This window comes from Otolemur garnettii, unplaced genomic scaffold (genome assembly GCF_000181295.1).
Source record: "Otolemur garnettii isolate 467f Iridium unplaced genomic scaffold, OtoGar3 scaffold00051, whole genome shotgun sequence".
NCBI classification, from domain to species: Eukaryota; Metazoa; Chordata; class Mammalia; order Primates; family Galagidae; genus Otolemur; species Otolemur garnettii.
In genome coordinates this window covers 2696082-2713972 of record NW_003852446.1, presented here as the reverse complement: position 1 = coordinate 2713972, position 17891 = coordinate 2696082, and the positions used below count along the sequence as shown (strand labels likewise).

The following is a 17891-nucleotide window of genomic DNA, read 5'->3' as shown; positions in this document are numbered from 1 at the left end:
AAAAAAAAAAAAAGAAAGAAAAGAAAAGAAAATCTCTGTTCTTGGGCTTAGAAACAGGAATTTGGAATTTGAGACCACTGTCTGCCATTTTCCTCCTTTGTCCTCAAAGTAATAAACTTTTTCCTTATCCTCAATCCATTTCTCCCTCATTTTCTGATGTGGCTTTGGGGAACAAGGGTGAAAAGTGTAAGCAGTGGTGCCCAGAAATGAGACTTAAGTGTAGATGTTTAGGCCAGGTTTATTGAAAGGGACAGCAACCTGTGTGGGCAGTGCAAAGGTGGCATCTGCACCCAGGGACAGTTAGAGATTCCTTTTATATGAGGCCCTAGGGGGTGGGTAAATTTCACAGCTTGCCTGGAGGGCTTTGGTGAGTTAGGGTCCTTTAGTGTGAACTTTGGGGATGGGGCTAACTAGGTCCTTTGTGTCTTTGTCTCAGGAGAATGGGGGAGGAAAAAGGGAGAGAGGAGATGGAAAGGAGGAAGGGGAAAGGAGGAGGAAGGGAGGAGGGGGAACTAGGAGGAGGAGAAAGGGGTCATACATGGCTGCATTAGGCCTTTCAATGACAAACTCTCACCTCACATGTATCTCTTGACAACCACTGATTTGTTTCCATCACTATAGTTTTTCCTTTTCAAGAATGTCAAATAAAAGGAATCCTATACAGAAAAGGAATCATATGGTACACAACCTTTTGACACTGTCTTTGAGTTTCATCCAAATTGTATCATTTTTTATTACTGTTGAATACCATTCCCTTGTATGAATGTACCTCAGTTTATCCCTTCATCCTTTGAAGGACATTTCCATTGTTTCCAGGGTTGGGCTATCATGACTAAAACTGAACATTCATGTGCAGATTTTTTGAGGGAACATATGTTTTCATTTCTTTAAGGTAGATATCCAAGATTCTGACTGCCAGGTCACATGGTAAGTGTATGTATAACTTCATAAGAAACTGCCAAACAATTTTTCAGAGTGGTGGTATCATTTTGCATTCCCACCACCAATGCATGAGTTATAGTTGCCAGCACTTGGTGGTATCACTAGTTTTTGTTTTTTGCAATTCTAATGTGTGTGCAGTGGTATATAATCATGGTTTAAACTTGCATTTCCCTAATAGCTGAGGATGCTAAGTATCTTTTCATGTGTTTATTTGCCATCTTTATATACTCTTTGAAGTGTCTGCTCAATTTCCTTGCCCAGGTTTAAGTTGAAATAGTTGAATTTTGAGAGTTCTCAAAATTACATGAGTTTTATGTGTTCTTTATAGAATCAAGACACAAATCCTTCGTCAAATATGTGGTTTGCAAATATTTTCTCCCAGTCTGAAGCTTGTCTCTTAATTATATTAACAGTATCTTTGGCAGAGGAAAAGGTTTTCATTTTGATGAGGTCCAATTCATGGATTTTTTTTTTCTCTTATAGATTGTACTTTTGGCATTATTTCTAATCCCAGGTCATAAAGATTGTTTCCATGTGTTTTCTTCTGAAAGTTTTATAGCTTTATGTTTAACATTTATATCTATGACCCATTTAATCTGTGCTTAAGGTGTGAGGTCAAGATGTATTTTTTAACATGTGAATGACCAATTATTACAAAATAATTTGTTAAATGACTATCCTTTCTCACTGAATTGATTTTGCACCCTTGCCAAAGATAAAATGGCTGTAATCATGTCTATTTCAGGACTCTGTATCCTGTTCCATTGATCTATGCATCAATCCCTCTGATACCATACTATCTTGACTAGTAAAGCTACATACTAAAGTGATTCTTCTGACTTTGCTATTCCTTTTCAAATTTGTTTTAGCAATTACAGATTCTTCACCCTTACATACAAAATTTTGGATCAGCTTGTCTAGACCCACCAAAAAATCCTGCTGGGATTTTTATCAGTATTGCAATGGATCTCTACACTACTTTGGAGAAAAATGAATTCTTCAAATCCACAAATAGGGTATGCCTCTCCATTTATTTAGGTCTTCTTGGATGTCTTTTAGCAGCATTTTTTCATTTTCAGCATATAAATCCTGTGTGTGCTTTGGCAGATTTATACCTAAGTATTTCATTTAGGAGAGGGGACACATTTTGTGAAATGGTATTTTTTTAATTTTTTTTTTAAATTCCATTGCTAAGAGCTCATTGCTTATATAATAGGAATATGACTGATTTGTGTGTATGTTGACCTTCTATTTTGTGACCTTCATAAGCTCAAATAAAAATGAAATTTCAAAAAACGATTAAATTTGCAATAGTATCATGGAAAAATCATTTGGGAATAAATTTTAAAAAAGATAAGTAAGACTTATACACTCAAAACTCAAAATTGCTGAGAGGAATTTTAGAAGACCTTAATAATTGTAGAGATGTGCTCTGCTTGAAGACTGGCAGACTCAAAGTTGTTTAGATATAGATTCTCACCAAATTGATCTATATATTTAATGCAAATCCAATCATAATCTCAGCATGCTATTTTATAGCCACTGACACACCAATTCTAAAACTTATGTAAAACCAAGGGACTAAAATATCCAATGAAATCTTAAAAAAGAAGAACACGTTGAAAAGTTTATATTACCTGATTTCAATATTTAGTATAATGAAATGTTAATCAAGATTGTGGGGTACTGGCAAAGGCTTAACAAATAGATTAACAGAACAGAATAAGAACCCATAAATAAACCTACACGTATACGGTCATTAGATTTTTGATAAGAACACCAAAGTAATTCCAAGGAGGAAAGGAAAGTCTTTTCAACAAATGGTCCTAGATCAAGTAGATATTGAAATGGGAAAAAATGAACTTTGACCTGAATCTTACACCAGACGTGAAACCTAATTCAAGATGAATCTTAATCCTAAACATAAAAAAAGTTAAAACAATAAAGCTTTTAAAAAACATAAGAGGATATCTTCATATTTTAGAGAAAGGCAAAGTTTCCATATACAAGAAGAAAGTAATAACCTCAAAAGAAAAAATGATAAATTTAGACTTTGTCAAAATTGAAAACTTATGCTCATGAAAAGACACAGTTCAAAAAAGGAATAGGTCAAACAAAGACTGGAAGAAAACAGTCACAAAACATACATCTGACAGATGACTGATAACCAAGATATACAAAAGGCACTGACCATAATTCAACACCAAAAAAAAGACTAAAAATTCAATCCAAAAACTGGCCCGAACATTTGAAAATATACTTCATCAGATAGATGAAAGGTAAATAATTATAAAGAAAACTGACCACCATAAATAGTCACCAAAAATATAATGATAAAAACTTATCACCACAGGACTGGCTAAAATCAAAAAGAATAATGACCAAACGTTGGCAAAGATGTGGAACAACCGGAACTTTGGTATGTTAGTGGTGGGAGTGCAAAATGCTATACCCACTTTGGAAAGAGGGCTAGTAGTTTCTTATGAATTAACCACATATAATTATCATATCACCTACTAATCCTAGGTATTTATCCAGATTTCCACATAAAGACTTGTTGAAGCATGCAGTTTTATTTAAAACTGCCCCAAACTGGGAACAGCTCAGGTGTCCATCAACAGAATTAATAAACAAATTGTGACATAGTCAGTCAACGTAATATAACTCAGCAATATTGATATACACAATACTATAAATGAATCTCTAAGACATAATACTAAGACTTTTTTTTTTTTGCAATTTTTGACCAGGGCCGGGTTTGAATCTGCCACCTCTGGTAATTGGGGCCAGCACCCCACTCCTTTGAGCCACAGGCACCACCCTAAGACATAACACTAAGTAGAAGCAGCTTTACACAAAAGTAAATACCACAGGATGCCCTTTATATAAACTTACAGAATGGCAAAATTATGGTATAAAAAATTTAGAATAGTGGTCACCACCATGTAGATAGCAGGAATTGGGAAAATGCAAGAGGGAGCTTCCTGTGGCGAGGGTAACACTCTTTATCGTAACAGGGGTTCAGGTTCCATAAGTATATGTATTTGTTATAAACTCGGAAAAAATACACGTAAGATTTGGGGATTCGTTGTATGTAAATCTTACATCATAAGAAAAACCTATAAAAATACTGAACTCCAGGTAATGATATGCATGCTGAAATATTTAGGGAACGTGTTTTTAGGTTATCTTCAAGTTTACTTAAAATATGTCAAAAATAATATGGACTGACAGACAGGATAAATAAATGGATAGAAATGTGATAAAACAAGTAGAGTCTAGTAAAATGTTAGTGGGAGAACAGAATTGGTGTCCATGCGGTGAATGCAGTCACTGCATGATTCTTTCAGCTTTCCTATATGTTAGAAAATGTTCATAATAAAATATTGGGGCCAAGAGGGTGGAGGTGTAAAAGAGAAGTCAGGGAAGGAAGAGATAGCAGAGAATGGTAAGGAGGAAGCACCAGCGAAGTAGAAGGAAAACCAGAAATGTACGATATCTCAAAAGCCAGTTAGAAAAACAATTTCAGAGAGGGAAACACCCAATTGTGTAGAATTGTTCTGGAAATTCTAGTAATATTAAAACAGGGCCATTGGATTCTGCCATAAGAGGGGTGTGAGTAGAAGAGAGTGAGCCATACTGACATGCAAGGGAGAGAAAACCACTAGGGAGGAAGTAGGGACAGTGAATGACAACTCGTAAGGAACTCTGCTTTAAAGGGGACCACAGAAACCGGGCAGTACTGATCAAAGACAACGGACAATCCTAGAGCATGTCTATGTGGGATACAAAATGATCTAGTAGAGAATCGGGGGATGCAGTGTCTCCCCCGATTAGATTAGATTCGTTTCTCCTTAAAAGATATGTTTAGTAGGGGCAGGGAGGGGATGAGTAAATTCACACCCATTAGTACAGTTCACACTATCTGGATGAAGGGCACACTTATGCACATAACTTTGACTCAATCTGTACAAAAACAAAGTGTGTAAACAAAATATGGGTACTCCTTAACATTCTAAAATTCTAAAAAAATTAATGTTCAAGTCCTAACCCCCCATACCTGTGTGACCTTATATGCAAATAAGATCTTTTCAGATATAACCAAGTTAAGATGAGGTCACACTAGATTAGGGTGGGCCCTAATTCAATGATTGATGTTCTTGTAAGAGAGAATACAATAAGGAGAAGAATTTGGACACTGAGAGGGAGAGACACAGGAAGAATACCATGTGACAGTAGAGGCAGAGATTGCAGTGATCCAGCTATAAACCAAGAAACACTAAAGATTGCAAGCAACTACCAGAAGCTGGGAAGGATTCTCCCCTAGAGCCTTCAAAGAGAACATGGCTCTGCTGATATCTGGATTTCAGAGTTCTAGGCTCCAGAGTGGTGAGGGAATACATTTCTGCTATTGTAAGCCACCAAATTTGTACTACTTTTTTAATGGCAGCCCTGGGAAACTAACACAGGGGAAATCAATAATGAGGAGAAACAAGTGAAAAGGACAGATGTGATGAGAAGGTGAGATGAAACTTTCTCCAAGGTACCAGGGGAGAGGCTGGACTTTTATAGTACCAAGGCCACTTCTTTCCACCAAAATATGTATAGCATCTTTCAGAGCGGATCTAAACAATTAAGGGCATACCCAGAGGCTTTGGACAATAAAGAACGATTCAAATAGCCTTTGTAATAGATTCTTTTCCCTTTGAACTTACACACAAGATGCTGCCTACATACTAAAGTTACTAGTCTTTCTCAAAGAGTGCAAGAGTCAACCCACAGAACTTAAATACACCTTCCAAAAAGGGTTTAAGAATGAAGAGGCAAATCTTACCAACAGGGATGGAACGAGATGGTCAAATCTCGTCACTATACATTATGTGTGTCAAAATACCACTATGTACCTCAGAAATGCATATAATTATTTTATATTACATAAAAAATGTTCAAACTCCCTCCCCCCAAAAAGCCCAACAACAACAACGACAACAAAAGAAAAATCGGGAAAAGCCTGGTCATCCAACCTGGGAAGCATTCATTACCTTGAGCTGCTGCTGGAGTTCGCTATTCAGCCGGGCCAGCACTGCATTGGCCTCTTTATTTTTGCGGATAGCAGTTTGAATGGCCTTCTTCTGTTTGGAAGATTGCCTACAGAAAAGTAGAAACATTTCAGTAAAACGGGAGCTGGAGGTCTAGACCTCTGCAGGTCAGAACTCTTGATTCAGGAGACGCGCTAGACTAACACGGGGTTAACATCAGAGGGCTCCAAAAATAAAATCTTATATTCACAGGCAGACAGGCAAGCGGGCAGAGAGACATACACCAAATGAAACAAATTTGTCGGGATGAATTATTTACACCTGAAGTAATTCCCATTTTATAAGTTGAATAAAAGCTGTGAATTGGGCCTTTTCAAACATTTGCGTTCCATTTATTCCAAGACACTATAATAAATATTTCTTCCTGACAATCCGCATTAACCAGAATGCTCCTTTTGTGTAAGAATTAATAACATTTAAAGACCTGCAGGTGGCCCCTGTGGACAAGTCTGAAGGAAAAGAAGAATATTCTCCCTTTAAGTTGATTATCTCTATTTTAAAAAAGAAGATTATTCTTTATAGCAGAAATCCTACAGTAGCATAGCCAGATGAGCTAACTCTCCTTTATTATTAGGAAGAAATGCCTAAGTACGTGTGTGTGTACATGTATATACATGTGTGAGCATGCATATATATTGAGAAAATTACGAAATGTTCTAATTAACAGAACAAGTGTAACAAGGGTGACCATGTGCCCTACTTTGCCAATTATAGTCTACTTACACTGTTGGGCCATATGTATTATTAGCATCCTCTTCATTTTTTCTTCTTTTTTAATTTTTTATTTTTCTTACTTATACATGTGTATATGAGGTTTCCACTTTCGCCTTCACAGAATTAAAAAGGCTAAATTTAATGTCAATAACAATGTTTAACATAAAGACTGAGAACAAAAATATCATAAAGAATGAATGAAGATAAATACATTCAGAAAAGAAATCAGACGACTGCTAAAATGAAACATTAAGCAATAATAATAATAATGCAAAGAAAGTAACATTCACATTTTTTCTTTTTCTTGAGACAGAGGCTCACTATGTCACCCTCAGTAGAGTGCCATAGCATCACAGCTCACAGCAACCTCAAACTCTTGGGCTTAAACAATTCTCTTTCCTCAGTTTCCCAAGTAGCTGGGACTACAGGCACCCATCACAACACCTGGCTATTTTTGTTGCAGTCGTCATTGTTGTTTAGCTGGCCCAGGCCAGTTTCAAACCCACCAGCCTTGGTGTAAGTGGCTAGCACCATAACCACTGTGCTATGGGCACTGAGCCATCCTCTTCATTTTTCTTCCTTTTTTTTTTTAAATTGAGACGTAGTCTCCCTTTGGCACCCTCAGTAGCATGCTGTGGCATTATAGCTCTCTACAACCTCAAACTCTTGGGCTCAAGTGATTCTCTTGCCTCAGTCTCTCTAGCTAGTACTAGAGCAGTGGTTCTCAACCTTCCTAATGCCACGATGTACTTTCATTGTTACAAAGGGGCTGCGACCCACAGGTTGAGAACCACTGTACTGAGTGCCGCCACTGAGTACCGCCATGACGCCCAGCTATTTTTTTGTTTGTTTTAGCAGGTCTAGGCCAGGTTCGAACCCACCAGCCCCGATGCATGTGGCCGGCACCCTAACCACTGAGCTACGAGAGCCCAGCCCTCTTCAGTTTTCAAAACTGTCCACAGTTTGGACAATAGATTAACATGTTTACCACAGATATAATTTATAACCTTTTATCCCACAGCAAGAAACACCAAATTCTTAGAGCAAAATAGTGATTTATGTTCTCTTAGAAAAAATGACTGTATTGCAATAACTGGGAGATGGGTTTGAGACCAGAGCAACAGAACCAGAATGGATTATGACCACTGTACAGATCTGATTCATATTTAATGACAATATACCTTATACTAGCCATTCTGCTACTCTGTAAAACATATCATGTCTTCTCCAGCAAGTTCAAAGTCAAAGATTAATTTTTTCATTCACATAGAGTCAGGGAAGAGACTTCAATTGCTTTAAAAATATATAGATTGGATTTCTTCCAAGACAAGATGGAGTAGAAACATTCTATTCCTCCCACTAAGTACAGTGAAACTATATACGTAATATATGAAATAAACATAAGACAACTCTGAAAGATGAAATAAAGAAGGCAAACCAGCTAGGGAACTCAATACCTAGGGAAATATACAGCAGTAAATTCCCCAGGTTTTCTTTTGCTTTGTGTATGCCAGGCTAGATAGATACTGGAGAAGTCAGCAATCCATAAATGCCAGTGAGGGCAGTCCAACCTCCCCCCCAATTCTGCCCTCACTAGGCAAAGGTCCTAGAAGAGAGGACCCAGGCAATACAGAAAATAGATAACTGCCCTACTATACCCAAACACCACAGAAACATTGTGGTCTCAACCCCATCCTCATCAGCCAAGGCCAAATGGGAAGTCTAGACCTCATCCCTAATGAGGTATGCCTCTCCAACTGGGGTGGGATCAGACAATGCCAAATGGGAAGCCCAGATTTCTGCTACCTTCCAGTGGAAAAGAAGCCTCTTTTTTTTGTTTTGTTTTTGTTTTTGTTTTATAGAGACAGAGTCTCACTTTATCGCCCTTGGTAGAGTGCCATGGCCTCACATAGCTTACAGCAACCTCCAACTCCTGGGCTTAGGTGATTCTCTTGCCTCAGCCTTCCAAGTAGCTGGGACTACAGGCACCCATTACAACACTTGGCTATTTTTTTTTTACAGTTTGGCCGGGGCCAGGTTTGAACCCGCCACCCTCGGTATATGTGGCCGGCGCCCTACCCATTGAGCCACAGGCACCACCCAGCCTCCTTTTTTGTTGTTTTTCGGGGTTGTCTTTTTTTTTTTGAGACAGAGTCTCACTATGTCACCCTCGGTAGAGTACCATGGCATCACAGCTCACAGCAACCTCCAAGTCTTGGGTTTAAGCGATTCTCTTGCCTCCATCTCCCAAGAATCTGGTACTACAAGCACCCACCACAACACCTGGCTATTTTTTAGTTGCGGTTGTCACTGTTGTTTGGCAGGCCCAGGCTAGTTTCAAACCCACCAGCTCCAGTGTATGTGGCTGGTGCCCTTAGCTGCTGAGCTACAGACGCTGAGCCAAAAAGCCTCTTCTTTACTTGTGCTCCTGAGGAGGTGTAACCGAACACTTCTCCCTCTCCCAGCCAGGGTGGTGGCAGTGAAGGCCTAGTGGAGAGCCTGAACCACCACCCCCATTCAACTGTGCTTCTGTCCCAAGGATATAAATAGAGGCCAAGTTTAGAAACTGGACTTCCATTCCCACCTGGCAGAAACAAAGAGGCACTTGTCTTTTCCCACTGATGAAGTATCAGTGGAGGCATGCTAAAACAAAAGACTTAAATATGACCCAGAGATTCATGAGAGAACATCCAAAATGTCCATGATACAATTAAAATAAATCATTCATCATAAAAAGGAAATCTTAACCTGCATGAGAAGAGACAATCAACAGATGCCAACACCCAGATGACACAGATGTGGGAGTATACCACTAGGATTTTAATTCAGTCACTAAAAATATGCTCCCTAGACAGTTATAAGCACATTTAAAACAAATGAAAAAATAGAAAATATCAGCAAAAAAAAAGAAGATATAAAGAGGAACCAAGTAGAAGTTTTAGAACTGAAGAAGGCAGTAACTGAAATAAAAAACTCAATGAATAGGCTCAATAGCAGAATGGAGAGGATAGAATCAGTAAACTTGAAGACAGAAATTACCCAACTTGAACATCAGAGAGATAATAAACTGGGAAAAATACTGACCAGAGCCTCAAGGACCTGTAGGATTATAAGACCCAATATTTCTCTCATTGTAATTCCAGAAAAAGAGAAGAAAGAGGGAGGGCTAAAAAAGCCTTAGAAGGAATAATAGCTGAAAATTTCCCAAATTTGGCAAAAGACATAATATATAGATTTGAGAAGCAGACCAAAACTCAAAACATTTGAAATTAAGTCAAAGAAAAAATTCTTGAAAGCAGCAAAAGAGATATGACAGCTTACCTGTTTTACCTGGGGAAAACAATTCAAATGATGATAGACTTCTATTTTTTTTTCAAGGATAGAATATTCCTTTTTTTTTTTTTTAGCAAAGATACAAGATTTTTATTTGTCATAGACATTAATAAAGCTGGAAAAAGTAGCATTTTGGACTATTAAATGTTTATTGCTATTTACTATTAATGCAAAATATTTTCTTTTTTATTAAATCATAAACGCATAGATCATGTATACATTAATGCATGTACAATGTGCTGATTTCATATAGAATCAGGAGCGTTTACATCACACTGGTTAATACAAACCTCATTTCGTTTACTTAATTATTGTCTTAAGACTTCTAATCAGAAACTATGAAGGCCAGAAGGAAGTAGCACAATATTTTTCAAGCTCAAAAGAAAAAAAACACCTGTCAACCTAGAATTCTATATCAAGTAAAAGTATCTTTTAGAAATTAAGAATCAAGACATTTTCAGATGAAGAAAAACTATGGGAATATGTTGTCAATAGATCTACCTAAAAGAATGGATAAAGGATATTCTTGAAACAAAAAAAAAAGTGATATGAGAATCTTGGAACATGATAAAGAAAGTAAAGGAAAAGTAAAAAGTAAAGAAAAAGGGTAAATGTATGAGTAAATATAATAAGACTTTCCTTCTCGAGTTTCTAAACTGGAAACTTAAATAAAATGGAACAATTCCTTCAAAGCCACTACTACCACAACTCAATATGAAATAATTTCATACTGATGTTAAAAATTTTATGAACTTTTCCAAATTTTCAAATTTCATAAAAGTTTGTAATTTTTTTAAAATTTGTAATTTTTAAAAAACATTCTCCTTAAAATAAATCTGTAGGCTAAGATAATTTCACTAGAGAATTCTACCTCATTTTTAAAGAAGAAATAATACTAATTCTACACAATCTCATCCTTAAAACAAAAGAGGAGGGAACATTTCCCAGCTTATTTTATGATGCTAATATTACTCTGATAGCAAAATTAGACAAAGACACTACAAAAAGGAAAGTAGACACAATACCCTTTGTGAATACAGATGTAAAAATCTTTAACAAAATATTAGCAAACAGAATCCAACAATATATAAAATGAAGTATACACCAAGAGGAGTTTACTCCAGGAATGGAAGCAGATCAATTTAATATTCAAACATCTTAACAGCTAAAAAAGAAAAATCACATGATGATATCAATTGATACCAAAAAAAGCACATGATAAAACTCAACACCCATTCATGACACCTCTGAGAAAATGATGAAAATAGGCGAACTTCCTCAACTTGATAAAGAGCATATATGGAAAACCTATAGCTAAGCTCATATTTAATGAAAAACTGAATACTTTCCCCTTATGATTGGGAATAAGGCAAAGATGTCTGCTCTCATCACTTTTTCCAGCATAGTACCTTGATGTCCCAGTCGGCACAATAAGGTATAAAAAATGAAATACAGACATACACATTGGGAAGAAAGAAATGAAACTATCCCTATGTGCAGATGACATGATGATCTAGGCAGAAATCCCAAGGAATCTACAAAAACTCCTAGAACTGATAAGTGATTTCAGCAAGAATAGAAATGAGTTTATAAGATAGCAGGTTAGCATACAAAAATCGATAGTATTTCCAATGTTAACAATGAACACTTGAAAATTTAAATAAAAATATGCCATTTATAAAAATCAAAATGAAATGCTTAGATGCAAATATAATAAAACATATACAGAAGTTACATGCTGAAAACTATACTTATGACATTGATAAAAAATCAAAGAGGGTATATTAATAAATAAAATAAGAAATATATCATGTTCATGGATTGGAAGGTTCAACATAGTAAAGATGGTCAACTCTCCCCAAATTGATACACAGGTTTAACACAATTCCTATCAAAATACCAGCAAGATTTTTTTGCAGTTCGAGGCAAATTGTTCTAAGAATATTTATAGTTCCATACAAAGTTTACATGGAAGGTCAAAAGAATTAGAATAGCCAAAACAATTTTGAAAAAGAGTAATAAAGTAAGAGAAATATAAGATTTACTATATAGTTATAGTATCAAGTAATTAAGAAATGAAGACAATAATCAAGACTATGGTAATGTTAGAAGGATTGACACACAGATCAAAAGAACAGAATAGAGAACCCACACAAGAGCAGCCAGCTTATTTTTTGACAAGAGATACAATAGCAAGTAAACAGAGAAAGAATAGCCTTTTTGACAAATGGTTCTGAAATAAACATACAATGAACCTAGACCTAAATCCCCACCTTATACAAAAACTAACACAAAATGGATTAAGGACTTAAATGTAAAGTGTAAAACTATAAAATTTTTAGAAGAAAACATAAGCAAAAATTGTCAGGACTAGAAGAGCTTTTAGATTTAACACCAAAAGCACAAACCACAAAAGAAGGAAAAAATCAATAAACTGAACTGTATCGAAATTTGAAAAAACTTACGCTCTGCAAAAGACAAGCTATGGGCTGGGGAAAATATTTACAAACCACAGATCTTACAATGGACTTGTATTTAGAATACAGAAAGAACTCTTAAAACTCAAAAGTAAAAACCCAATTCAATTAAAGGACATGAAATGATGTGTCACCAAAGAGAAAATATGATGGCAAATACACACATGAAAGGATTTCAACTTTGCTAGCCATAAAGGAAATGCAAATTAAAACTAACATGAGATAGCACTACACAACTGTCAGAACAGCTAAAATTTTAAAAAGTGGCAATCCCAAATGTTGGCAAGCATGTGAAGAAACTGAATCTCTCATATATTGCTGGTGGGAATGTATAATGGTACAGCCATTTTGGAAAATAATTTGAAAGCTTCTTTACAAACTAACCATACACTTAGCACACAACCCACTAATCACACTCCTGGACATTTTTCTCAAGTAAACAAAAATTTATGTACACACAAGAATCTGTACACAGATGTTCATAGCAGCTTTAATACTCAACAATTAGATGTACCCCAAATATCCTTCAACAGGCAAATGGCTACACAGAATGGGGCTTTATGCTAAGTGAAAAAAGCCAAAGTCAAAAGGTCACATGTTGTGTGATTCCATTTATATAACATTTTCAAAATGATAAAACTATAAAGATAGGAAACAGATCAGTGTGGTTACAGGGATTAGGAATGGTAAGGAGGAAGTAGGTGTGATTTCTGTATCTGGATACAGTGGTTGTTACAAAAATCTTTATTTATTTATTTATTTATTTATTTTAGACGGAGCCTCAAGCTATCCCCCTGGGTAGAGTGCCATGGCATCACAGCTCATAGCAACCTCCAACTCCTGGGCTCAAGCGAGTCTCCTGCCTCAGCCTCCCAAGTAGCTGGGACTACAGGCGCCTGCCACAACGCCCGGCCACTTTTTGGTTGCAGCCATCATTGTTGTTTGGCGGGCCCGGGCTGGGGATTCGAACCCACCACCTTAGGTGTATGTGGCTGGCGCCTTAGCCACTTGAGCCACAGGCGCCGAGCCACAAGAATCTTTATATGTGATAAAATACAACAAAATGGCATAGAACTATACACGCACACTGTCCTAATGTCAGTGTCCTGGTTTTGATATTGTACTATATCATTCTGTAACTTTCTATGATTCTATAATTATTTCAAAGTAAAAAGATAAAAAAAGATGAAGATCAGAACTCAATTTTCCTTCATCCTTAAACTACCACCATGCTATGTGTGTCAGCTTATAACAGTTTCCTCCTTCTCTAGGAACTGTCTCCATCCCCTTCCCCCTCCTCTATAGGGATGCCCCCCCCCACCGGCAGTCCTACTGGTCTTATGAACCCCCTTGCCTCCTCTTTCACACTTGAATGGATGCTGGCCCATGCTGAGCTGACCAGATTCTCCCTCCCAGGGATGTGGGTTGTAGCCAACAATTCTGTTCAGCCTGAGCCCTGCATAGCAGGAATACAATCATCTGGAGCTGAAGGTGGTAGAGGTCTTCACAGAGAAAGGTGGCAAATATACTCTAGGAAAATAGAGAAGAACTGGAAGGAGCCCAAAAGGTTTGAGTCCTCTCTCCCAACCCATTCCTGTCCTGGTTTCCACAAACCACCCTTATATCCTTATAATAAGGAATACAGTTTTGCAACCTCAAGTTGCTTTTAATTATTTGCAATCAAAGGAACCCAGGGATCATAAAATTATAAATGCTAAGTCACTTCTTATCATTCCGAGATAAACTGGTCTGGGAACTAAGAAGTTGTATGAAGTTCCCTGACCTCAAAGCTTAGATCCCTGCTGTTTATAGTACTTACTAGTGTGTTACTGGCACAGCCAGATACTACGCGATTACCTCACTAGTGAGGGAATTTCATGGTGAGGGACACTCAGTAAATGGGCAGATAGAAGAAAGTATCTCCTTGCCAACCAATGGAGTGGGGACAACAGGATATCCATAAGCAGAAAAATGAAGTTGAACCCCAGCCTCATACCATACACAAAATTAACTCAAAATAGACCATAAGTCTCAATGTAAGACCTAAAACCACAAAACTTTTAGAAGCAAACAGAGGAGTAAATATCCATAAACTTGGATTAGGCAACAGTTTCTTAGACATGACATCAAAAATAGAAGTAACAAAAGAAAAAAAAAGATCAATTAGACTTTATCAAAATTAAAACTTTTAGACTGCAAACAATACTATCAAGAAAGTGAAAAGACAACTCACGGAATGGAAGGAAATACTTGTAAATTACATATCTGACAAGGGAGCTGTAGCCAGAATACATAAAAAAAAAACCTTATAACTCAAAAATAAAAAGATGAATAATCCAATTAAAAGTTGGCAAAGGATGGGAGGAGATATTTCTCCAAGAAAGATATACAATTAGCCAGTAAGTGCTGGAACCTTTACTTTGCAGGGAGAAAAAAGAAAGAAGAACCAGCCAATAAGCACACGAAAACGTGCTCAACATCTTTCTGTCACGAAGGAAATGCAAATCAAAACCACAATGAAACAGCAGGTCACACTTACCAGGATGGCTATAATCGTAGAAAAACTAGCACCCTTAAACATCGCTAGTGGAAATGTAAAATGGTGCAGCCAAACTGGAAAACAGTGTGGCAGTACCTCAAAATGTTAAAGATACTGTTTTCTAGAAAAATTTGGGCCAACACAATGAAAAGAGGTAGTGATGAAAGGAAGGCAAGAGGAAGGGTAGGAAATCAAAGCAAACCAAACCAAACACTATGGCCTAGGACTCATCCAGGGTCAGTTAAGTCCTGTAGCTTATAAAGCCTTCTAAAGCTGTGGTTCTCAACCTTCCTAAGGCCGCGACCCTTTAATACAGTTCCTCATGTGGTGGTGACCCCCAACCATAAAATCATTTTCATTGCTACTTCATAACTATAATTTTGCTACTGTTATGAATCGTAATATAAATATCTGATATGCAGGATGTATTTAGGCGACCCCTGTGAAAGGGTCATTTGACTCCCAAAGGGGTTGCAACCCACAGGTTGAAAACTGCTGTTTTAAAGTCTATGGGAGACTTTGATTCCATCATAGAGATGAGAAAGCAAGACTTACAATCTTAAGTACCTTCTGTGGGTGTGGGTAAAAACGTAAATACATTTCCATATACACACACATGCAAATCACATCTGACCTTGTTCTCAGGTAGCTGTACCACTTACTTTTGGACCGTTGGATGCAGCTTCACGGTTGCTACAGAAGCCGGCCCACTTACAGTGGTAGAAGGCTCGTGGTTTTCTGCAGTTTGATGTTCAGATCTGAATTTCCTACGAATGGGCTTGGATGGGGGCTGAGAATATGGTGTGTCCTATAGATTAGAAACACAAAACCAAGAAGGTAAAAAACGTAAATGCTCCCCCCACCCACCATGCCAACACCCCACATTACTCTAGCCCCATCTCCAAGATCAGGCGAGTGTTCTATTCACTGATTCATGGGTCAGCACAAACTGGATCGACAGCCATGAAATTCTAACAGCCTTCCTCTCTTTTTTAAAATGATTGCAGCCTATTACCTGTTTTTGTCATCTGGAAGGACATAGGAATCAGATTCCAGTGACCTTCCCTTTCTTCTTTCTTTAAAAAAAAAATGTGTTTCAAGCGGTCTGTTATTTCTTCTTGTCATTTAAACTCACATTGACCCTGTGTACATCTCATGCCGCAGGGTCTTTTCTAACTGAGGACAAAATAGGCCCCTTCCTCAATTTGGGGCTTTGAGGAATATAAGTTTTAAAGTTTGTAAAGGTCTTAGTCATACACTCATCATTCTCTTATCTCTAATTCCTTCCCTAAGTCAAGCAAAACAACCACAGTGTATTTTGGAAGGAGATAATTGGACTGCTTCTTTGGAGGACCCTGCCTCATTTGTGCTCCTGAGCTCAAGGCCTGCTCTCTTTGATGGGAGAAGGGCCTAGGAGAGACTGGGGAATGACAAGGAGGGGTGAGGAGAGAAACGGAGAGCAGGATGAGTGAATGGTGCTTACTGAGCACATGAAAGGTGACTCAACAGCATGGCTGGGCAGAGGTTGCAATGCCAGGATGCAAGAGACCATGGTGCAAAGACCAAGAAGGAGAGACTACCTCATCCCAAGAGGCGCTCATACAGGCTCAGCAGGTTTGTGGGATTTCACTAAAGGCAACCTGTCCCTCCCCACAGCACTTTTTGATCTTGTCAAAAGCAAAGCCACCCTGTTTAGCTGAGAGGTTGATGAGGGGAGTACAAACTGTCAGTGACAACAAGGCTCTAGTCCAGGAATGTTCAGGTCCCTAATCTTCACAAACAATCCACATTCCAGGAAATCTAGATCATTAACATTCATTTCAGGACATGGAGACTTTAAAACAATAGATCTGATAATAAAGGCAAGAAGCCCAGGAGTGGGGCTCAGGATGCCATCATCACAGCATCCTCATGCTGGTCTTACCTTCTTAGCTGGACTCCCTTCTGCAGCCTGCGAAGGGGCTCTGTTCAGCTGTGGGAGTATGTCAGCCTCGGACACTTGTTCAGACTGTAGTAAGAAATCAGAGAGAGAAAAGAAATGCAAAACCACAACCACCTAAATATATAATGAAGAGTATTTAGGAAGATAGTCACTAAGGAAAAACCAATTGAGACCAAGTTTCAGTCAAGAATGGTTAGTTCTGGGAAAACCTTCCATAGACACTACTATTCTCCCTCCCCCTTCCAGTATCGTCCAACCTTAGGAAAAGGACTCATGGCAATTTCTTCTGTAATTAGACATACATATTGCTAAAAAGCTTTCACTTCATAATATCAAACTCAAAATATCAGGGCTTATTGGACAAATAGGGTTAGAAAAGAAACTGAGATTTGTAACCCAAGCACTAACAACATAAGGCACCAGCCACATACACCAGAGCTGGTGGGTTCAAATCCAGCCCAGGCCTGCCAAACAACAATGACAACTACAACCAAAAAATAGCTGGGCATCGTGGCGGATGCCTGTAGTCCCAGTTACTTGGGAGGCTGAGGCAGGAGAATCGCGTAAGCCAGGAGTTGGAGATTGCTGTGAGCTGTGATGCCAAAAAAAAAAAAAAAAGGAAAGAAGAGGAAAACTTTTTCAAAAGCTTTAATTTCTAATTAAGAAACGTCTAGGACCAGTGTGAAGAAGAGGCGAGAACAATGCTGGGACTGACCATAGCCTACACGCCACTGCATCCCAGCAGCCAGCATCTACATCCTGCCACTATCGCTACCAGGCCCAAGAGAAAGGCTGAAGGGAATGCTGAAGGAGATAAAGCCAAGGTGAAGGACAAACACAGAGAG

At 37.9% G+C, this 17891-nt stretch overlaps 1 protein-coding gene and 1 pseudogene across 3 annotated transcripts in view; one reads left to right on the top strand and one right to left on the bottom strand.

The window, feature by feature from the left end:
* REPS2 (RALBP1 associated Eps domain containing 2) overlaps positions 1-17891 on the bottom strand; it is a 184088-nt gene that overhangs the window by 5635 nt on the left and 160562 nt on the right. For all 3 annotated transcript variants that reach the window (XM_003791874.3, XM_012806409.2, XM_012806410.1), the window contains 3 exons: positions 17029-17112; positions 15767-15912; positions 5985-6090 (listed from right to left, as the gene is read on the bottom strand). In XM_003791874.3, coding sequence (XP_003791922.1) covers positions 5985-6090; positions 15767-15912; positions 17029-17112 — 336 coding nt within the window. The remainder of the gene's footprint in view (positions 1-5984; positions 6091-15766; positions 15913-17028; positions 17113-17891) is intronic.
* LOC111725984 overlaps positions 17748-17891 on the top strand; it is a 499-nt pseudogene continuing 355 nt past the window's right edge.